The sequence below is a fragment of the Acanthisitta chloris genome, unplaced genomic scaffold (assembly GCF_000695815.1).
Source record: "Acanthisitta chloris isolate BGI_N310 unplaced genomic scaffold, ASM69581v1 scaffold17077, whole genome shotgun sequence".
NCBI classification, from domain to species: Eukaryota; Metazoa; Chordata; class Aves; order Passeriformes; family Acanthisittidae; genus Acanthisitta; species Acanthisitta chloris.
The window spans coordinates 3,945-12,386 of NW_008682212.1; the positions used below are offsets into that span (position 1 = coordinate 3,945).

Genomic DNA, 8,442 nt, shown 5'->3' on the forward strand with positions numbered 1-8,442 from the left:
TTTGTCTCTGTGTGTCTGACATCTAAATAGTTAAGAAATCTTCAGTCGGCATAGCTGCTCAGCAGCTGATAGGACGATTACAACTATGCAAATCAGGGATTTGACCCAAATTCATGCTTCTCCTCTGAATTACATGACTGACACCATTGGGTGGAGCTGAACATGTGAATTGAACCTGCCGTGACATGTCCCTGACTTTCTCCTGCAAACCATACTTGTTAATTCAGAATGCAGAAATGAACCTTTTAACTTTACACTGAAAGCAAATATTGACCTTGTTTCATATATCTGGACTTTATACAGGAGGGGAAAAGCCTGACATCCTGAAAATGGCAGCTGAGACATCCACAGGGGTTCCAAAACCAGCCAAACAGTTCGTCGTTAAGGAGGAGGTACAGCACGTTTGGGTTTGACACGTTTTGTTGTTGAATGACTGTTGAGACTGATCCGAGAGAGTGCAGAGTAAGAAATGCTACGTTTGTAAATCTCCATAGACAACATTTCTTCCTGACAGAGTTTAAAAAAGGTGACATTCCTCTCTGTTGAAATAATCATACAGATGATCAGTGGGGAGAGAGAAACCTGATGCATTATTTTAAGCTGCTTCTTTTTTTTTCAGATTTTGCAGCTGTTTCTTGTATTGTCTGTTCAGGAGGTTTTCAATGTTCAGAAAAAATAATGCTGATACCTCTGAGAGACTTTACAAATCGGTGGGTCATGAAACTCAGCCTTGTTTTCTGTTCCTTTCACACGACAAGGGTTGCCTCAACGTTCAGGATTGTTCCACCTTTCATGCTTCAGAAAGGCTTTGAGTTTAGGTAGTTGCTGTGCTAAAGACTTTAGCAAGGAGGTATTAAGATTGATATCAATCCTGAAGGAGGATTATGGAGGTACTTCTGGCTGCTTCTTAGGAGCACTTTGACCCTAATTTAAACTGCCTATATTTGTTTCTGTTCTCTTTTAATTGGATTCTTAAAAGTTAATAGCTGTTGTTAAGGCAGTTTGGCAGTGTCACACTGTCCTAACACAAATGTAGTTTCTTTTAGTGGCTCTTCTGTGAACACATTCCTGTAATTTCCTTAGGTTTCAATGTACAAAACTTTTTCAGGAGAGAAGATATTTGTTTGGGTTATATTTATGTCTTTTCCTTTGGGTATTTTTTAAATATGAATATTTCTCAAGCATAAAGGGTTTGATTTTTGTAACCTGTTTGGGATTTCTGTTAAGATCTGGGTTTTTGCAGTGAGCATTTTCTTTTTATCCTCTTTTTTTTCGCTTGGTTTTGTTTGGGGTTTTGTTTGTTTTGTTGTTTGGTTTTTTTCACAATGCCTTTTAGTGATTCTCTTTCAAAATACTCTACTCTGGTGGCACCAGAAGTTTGTAATTAGATCTTACATATTTTTTTTCATTTTGTGGGCTTAATACAGGGAAGTATTTTCCATGCCTGTGCCAGTAACCCTTGTACTAGAAGGGGTTCTGTAACTCTGCAGTGACTGTGTGGTCTGATGTTGGAATATCTTCTTCCATGAAAGTGGCAGCTGATCTTACTTCATTCCTCTTGTTTCTGGAAACCCACAGTCAGGCTCTTGTAAGCAAAGCAGGTGTTACTTGCCCATCAAAGTAACACACAAATCAACAAAAATAACTCATTCTAAAACAAGTTACATTCAAAGAAGTAAATTGCTGGGCTAATGTCTAGGGTTTTTTCCTGTTTAAATGATGAGGAAACATCACAGAGGAGATGAACTCATTTAGCTCAGGAAAGACACTTTGTCAGAGTCTTAATGCCAAGCACTCCATCAGCAGCTCTCAGAAATGCTAAAGGGCAGGTGTGTATTGCCCAGAGCTGCAGAAAACAGCAGTTACACAAGGCCACAGTGTGAGATCAGGGCAGAGAAGTTTCAGGGTAGTTTGGTTTCCAGCCTGGCATGCTCAGCTGTCAGGCCATGCTCTCTGCACCAGCAGAGCTAAAGTCTGTGCAGCCCAGTGACCCTTTCCAGCTGAAACATGACCCTTGCAAAATCCTTCTAAAAAGGTGAGGACTTTCCAGTACATAAAATCCCACTGAATTCATTGAAACTTGGTTATAAAGGTCACGTTAAGAAAAGTTACTTTCTTGGGCTTATTATAAGTGTTTCTTTTCAGCATCAGCTGCAGGAATGTCGTTGCACATTCCTGCACGAATTGTGATGCTGAAATCGTGTCTTCAAAAGAATCCAAAACCAATTGTGTTGTTCCTCCCTTTAGCCTTTGGGATTAATCTTAGAAGGTATTTAACAAAATATTCTTTATTTTAGGTAATCGTAGAAAGAAAATGGTTGAAGCTTGAAGAAACAACTTACACTGATCCCTTCGGTAAAACCAGGTAATTGCCTCTGTAGTATTTCAGATTCCCAATTGCACAGAGTGGCCCCAGGCTAGGGAACATGAGCATTGCAAACACATCACTCCACACCAGGTGAGAGCTGTTCATTGTGCTGCTCCTTCAGAGCTTACACTGCTCGGAGAAAAGAATCTTCCTCCAGCAGGTGGGATTGGATTTGCCTCCTAAGTCCTCTGGGGCACATTGGACCCTGGTTTACATTGCATTTCCAGTTCCTTGTGAACTGGTGGATTCACAGATAGAATTCATGTGATCTTGTCACATCATTTTCCTGCAAAATCTGACATGTTTTATACATAAATTGCTTTATTTTGCTCTTTGCCAGGATGACTTTGTAGGACTTGCCTATTCTGTGACAGTCATTTATGTCTTTCCCTTATTTTTAGTGATCTTAAATGATCATTAATTAACTATTTTCTCTCTCCTTTCTTAAGGAAGCAAAAGAAAATTATGCTACAGACATTCTATAGTGCCACTATGTGACAGGGCCTGCCTAAGGCCATCTGATTTCTTATGGGGCCTCATGGTGTGATGGTAGATTTTGCTTTGAAATGGAAGCAGCAAGGGTGGAAGTTGACTTATATGTTCTCTTGTTCTTTTCTCCATGTTAAACAGAACTTGGGAAACTGTAAAGCGTACTGGCAACAAAAAGGGAGTTACAGCCGATGGTAAGGCTTTTTTTGTTTGCATTTTTTTCCCCGTGGAAGTTCTCCTGATAAACTCCCAGTGCAGACTTAGAGCTGTTTCTGAGGGAATGAGGATTCAGAACACAGCTCAGCAGAGCTTGCTCTACCCCTGAGCTAAAGAAATGCTACCTTAAGTGCTGAAGAATCAGACCTTACTGGTAGGAGTGCTTTCCCAAGGTCATTGTATTCACTTCAGAATAATGGAGCAATTCCAAAGACATCAGGGATGCTCTGGTACACTGTGGCTCACAGACTGGTGAGTTGGGTCTGCTGTTAGGGGCTAAGGACATGTTTTTCTCTGGGCACAAGAGGAACACGATTTAGCCATTAGAGGAGCATAGGAGGGAGTTCCATATTGTGGCTTCCTAGCAGTCTCTGCAGGCAGGACAGCCCTTCCCTAGCTAACTGGTGGACTGTGGTTCAGTCTTGCTAGCTACCTGTGCCTCTCATTTGTTAGGGTGCTTTGAAGATCCTCTTTGGAGCTTTTATCTCTCCCCACACATGATATAAAGAGCTGAAATTCATCATTCAGGGCTCTGCAGGAGACACTTGAGTGTTTAATGCTCAGAGTAACACAGCTTGGGCTCCTTTCCAGGTCTAGCACCAAATCCTTTCTGCTGTACTCAATATGTACTCGTGTCCTCCATCACTGTTGTAGGTGTAGCAGTGATTGCAGTGCTACAGAGATCTCTGCACTATGACTGCATTGTCCTAGTGAAACAGTTCAGGCCCCCAATCAATGGCTACTGCTTGGAATTTCCTGCAGGTAAGTGACTGGAACATTCAGATGAGTTGCATGAAGCTGACAGTTCAGTGTGTTCAGTTGTGCTTGGGGTATCAATCTAGCAATTAGCTCTAGCTGGAAAACCATGCTGAGCTCAGTGTGCTCTTCCAAAGTAGGAGTATTTGATAATGAAGAAAACAAGAATTAGTTTGTTTTAGCAGATTGGAGAAATCTCCTCCCACTTCTCCTTTCTCTAAAAGTCAAAGCTTTTGGCTTCTTTCCCTCATGAGAACATTGATGCCATTTCCTGGGAAGGCAACATGGTTCTGTAGCTAACCAGTTCAGGATGTGGGCAGCAGAGTGATGAATTCAGGAACTGGAATCCTTCCTGGTGCTTCAGTTTGTCCCTCTGTAAAATTAGGGTAGTGAGGATGTTTCACCTTTTCCATAAAGCTTGGGATGGGCACTGCAGTTAAGCAGTAGGTTTTTAATTGTCCTGTGTTATTTATCTCCCAGGCCTCATTGAGGAAAACGAGTCTGCAGAAAGTGCTGCCCTGCGAGAGCTGAAGGAGGAAACTGGGTACAAGGGGGAGGTCATTGACTGTACTCCAGGTCTTTGCTTTTTTCATTTCCCCACCAAAGTTCATTCTGTCTTTGATGGCTACTCAAAAAGCCTAAATGCCCTAAACCAAAGGAAAAATCTGTACAGCAAAAGCCTGTGCAGATTAGCGGAGTAGCATCTCCTGGCTGTGCCACTGAAGTCCTTGATGTGAGTCAGTTGCTGAACTTCTGTTACACACACAGGTCTGAAGAAAGTTTGATGTCTGTAGGGGGAAAATTTACTATTCATTGAGATGCTTTACACAAAACCCAATTGTTCAAGCTGTGATTTGGAATTCGAGTATGAATGTCTAAATTACTGGACTTCTGTGAACTTAGGTAGAAAAAAATAGCCGCATGATGCAGCCTGAGTGGAAGTCACCCTCCTGTCAGCTGTGGGGAGGTGACTACTCAGGTTCTCCAGCCAGAAAGGAGAGAATAACTGGAGGAAATTCAGAAATCCTTTGGAACGTGATTGTTGCCAATCCCATGCTTCCTACATAAAATGCAGTGAGGGAGAAACAAGGATCAGAAATCAAACTTGAGAAGGTAGAAAGGTGAGGCAACAGATATGATTTCCCAGAAATGTCATTGCAGCTGAGGTTGGTTAGCAGGTACAGCTGCATGGTGGGCACAGAGAGGTGGAGGCAGGTGATGGCAAAATTAGACTCCAATAGGCTGAGGAAGTCTGTATGGGATAGTTTAGTTAAATCTTCAGTCTGTGGAATGGAAAGAAAACTTAGCTGCTGGACACAAGCCTTACCAGGGATCTGTAGAAGAGCTGAGAGTTACAGAAACATCACTTTAACTGCATGTGAATCAAACCTTTAGCTGCTCTTCCAGTGTGAACCTGTGCCACGTGTCTGTTCTCCTGCTGTATCAGACACGTTGCTGTGAAGGCTTTTGTTCAAATGTCGAGGTGTCTGACTCCTGCTTTGAAAATTAACCTCTCCTGTGCTTGTTGGCAGCTCTGTGCTTGGACCCAGGAATGTCAAACAGCACAACACACATCGTGAATGTCATCATTAATGGAGATAAGGCTGAGAATACAAGACCTAAGCAGAAACTTGGTGAGCTTTGTCCCATGTATTTGAAAAGTTTGAGAAGATAACAAAAAATGGGTTTAAAAGAACTGCCCTCACCATCCATCTCTTCTGTCCCAGCTGATTTAGATGCTGCATGTCCTTCAGATCACATCCTGCAGTCTAGATGAGCAGAGTGTGTGTCTGCTGAATTCACTGGGGAGGCCTCTGTGTGAAGGGTTAGCTCTTGGCACACCCAGAATGAGACATTTCAGGGCCAAACTTCAGGGTGGGCCATAAGCACCTGTGAACCTAGATAGTCCTCTCAGCTGCAGCTTCACCCTAGAAGTAATTACAGTGTCACTCACAATCAGTCAGCTATCAAAATGCTTTTTAGTTGTAAACTCTATAGTGTATATCAAACCCCTTAATTTTCTACTTTTTGTTTTCACTTGCAGATGATGGAGGTATGTAATGTATCTGTGCTCCCACTGACAAGTGTGATCTGCGTGTGGCAAGTTTTACTTAGGAAATGTCAGTTAAAACTGGTTTTTATTTGTGCTTGGTTGATCTCCTGACCCTGATCAAACATGCCTGAGACTGACTTTGGCCTAGACATGAAGGTTCCTGTGGGGCACTATCACATCAATTATCTTTCCAAGTATTGCATCTATAACACTGGTGCAATCAGGAAATACAGATGACTGAACCCACAATAGCTGCAGGTCAAGCCCCAGAGGCAAGTAATTTAGAGAGATGGGGGAGGTGTAAGCCAAAGTCATTATGAACAAACTCCTTGTGTTGGTTTGGTCTGGAAATGCATCTCAAATCCATTCCTGTACCAGCAGAAGCCAAAGTCCACTTTATTTTCCATTCTCAGAAGGGAGAAGGTCTCCTTTTGGAAGGATTCTTATCCTCTGTAGCTGTCAGCTACACCTTTTTCCCAGCTGTTTCCCAGCTTCTTTCTGCCAAACATGTTTTCTAATGACCCCAGTCACTGCCTTCTCCCATTTAATTGACCTGGTTTTGATCCATGAATGTTCACAGCTTTTGGATGGTGATGAGCATCAAGTCAGTTTCTTTCCCCTTCTAAACTGCAAGAATCAGGACACAGATAAATTTTCTCTGCTGTTTACTAATTTAAGGGTGTGTACATTTTTTTCTTCTCTCCTAGAATTTGTGGAAGTTATTTCCCTTCCAAAGAACGACCTACTGCAAAGAATTGATGGTAAGAGCCTTATGGCACATAAATGCACTAATGCAAGCTTCAGGAAACCCTTAACTTCTCTTTTCAGAGCTCCTCATGGCATTTCTCACCCTAGAATACTGTATCTTAAGCAAAAAGCCATGAGAGACCTGGCCAGGTATGAAAGTCAGTGATAGCAGTAGGTGTTAACATTGAGAATTCCTGTCTGGAATGCTACACAATTTTTGTGAAGGGCTTGCATTCCTGTAGAGGAGAGGTTTTAACAGCATCCCCTAATTTTGTGCTTTTGTTTCCAGAGCTAGTAGCACAAGATCACCTTGCTGTAGATGCCAGGGTCTACACCTACGCATTGGCTCTGAAGTGTGCAGCAGAAAAACCTGTCCAAGATCCTTTCACCAAGTTTTAAAACTGGACAATGAGAAATTCATTTGAAAACTAACTGCCCAGTTCAGATGGCTGAAACGTACAACTCTTCTTGTAATCAAGGTCCTTTGCTTTACATGTAGGGCAAAACAAAGTATTTGTGGGAATGATTCTGTGATTTTCATGTGTAATTCTGTGACAAAAAGCATTCCTAACTGCTCAGTCTATCATGCCTTGACAGAATATCCGTAATAAAAGTGCTGTTTAATTTTCAGAATGGCTCGTTTCTCACTACATTCATCTCTGCACTTCTGGCTCATTCCAGGGAAGGTGCTTAGGTAACTGTGGTTGTGTTGTGGCACCACATGCTCCAGACGAGGCAGATGGCACGAAGGGGACACGATTCTCTTGCCCACAGGCACAAGCAGCAGCACTCAAACAACTCAAACAGCCTGGAGAAGTGGAGACTGAGGGGACACCTCATGGCAGTCTGCAGCTTCCTCATGAGGGAACTGGAGGGGCAGGCACTGATCCCTCTGATGACCAGTGACAGGACCCAAGGGACCAGCACAAAGCTCTGTCAGGGGAGGTTTAGGTTGGATATTGGAAAAAGGTTCTTCACTCAGAGGGTGGTTGGGCACTGAACAGGATCCCAGGGAGGTGGTCACAGCACTAAGCCTGAAAGAGTTCAAGGAGCATTTGGACAATGCTCTCAGGGATTGTTGGGGGTGTCATGTGCAAGGCCAAGAGTTGGACTCAATGATCCTTGTGGGTGACGACGATGGTGACAATATCAACTGGTCCAAACTGGAATGGTGTAGGACCCAGCCAGGGACTTCTGCTGAAGGTGGGAGGTGTTTCACCCTGAGCACAGAGCCTTTCAGCTTTCCCTCTCAAGGACACATCCGAGTACCCAGGCTGAACCTTCATGCAGTCTAATCCCTCCTAGATAAATCTTTTCCCAAACAAACCTTCAGTGCAGATGCACACAGTGCACTGCTTCTGATTATGTAAACAGCCACCACTGCTTAGAGATCAGGATACAAGAGTTTTCACAAGCACACACCAACATCAGCCTTGCCACTGAAATAGATGTGGATGAGGAAGCTTAATTAGGGAGACTTTCCTAGCTTGGAAATGAAGCAGAAAACTTGCTTAAGATCACGAAGTTACTTTCAAGTTAAGCATGAGAGAAGACAGAAGGAATGTGACATCAAAGGGAAAAAGCAACTGATTACAGCAGAGCAGAAGAGCTCAATGACTTTAAGGGGAGGAATCTTGAGATTTTTTAATTAGTTTAATTTAATCAGACATATTCTAGAAAGAGGAAGAATGAAGAGGGAAAAAGGAGCCTTCCAGACCTACCTCACGATCAAGGCATGTTAGAAATTATCAAAATCTGCACATGAATTACATGTGGCACAGACAAGACACAGGAGAGAGTTTAATTAAATAAG

At 42.7% G+C, this 8,442-nt stretch overlaps 1 protein-coding gene across 1 annotated transcript; it reads left to right on the forward strand.

The window, feature by feature from the left end:
• Positions 1–288: 288 nt before the first annotated feature.
• Positions 289–7,028, forward strand: NUDT5 (nudix (nucleoside diphosphate linked moiety X)-type motif 5). The gene is made up of 9 exons (XM_009078439.1): positions 289–392; positions 2,298–2,365; positions 2,999–3,051; positions 3,728–3,835; positions 4,310–4,405; positions 5,362–5,463; positions 5,874–5,882; positions 6,590–6,643; positions 6,919–7,028. The coding sequence occupies exons 1-9, from the start codon at positions 330–332 to the stop codon at positions 7,026–7,028; spliced, it is 663 nt and encodes a 220-aa protein (XP_009076687.1). The 5' UTR covers positions 289–329.
• Positions 7,029–8,442: the final 1,414 nt, after the last annotated feature.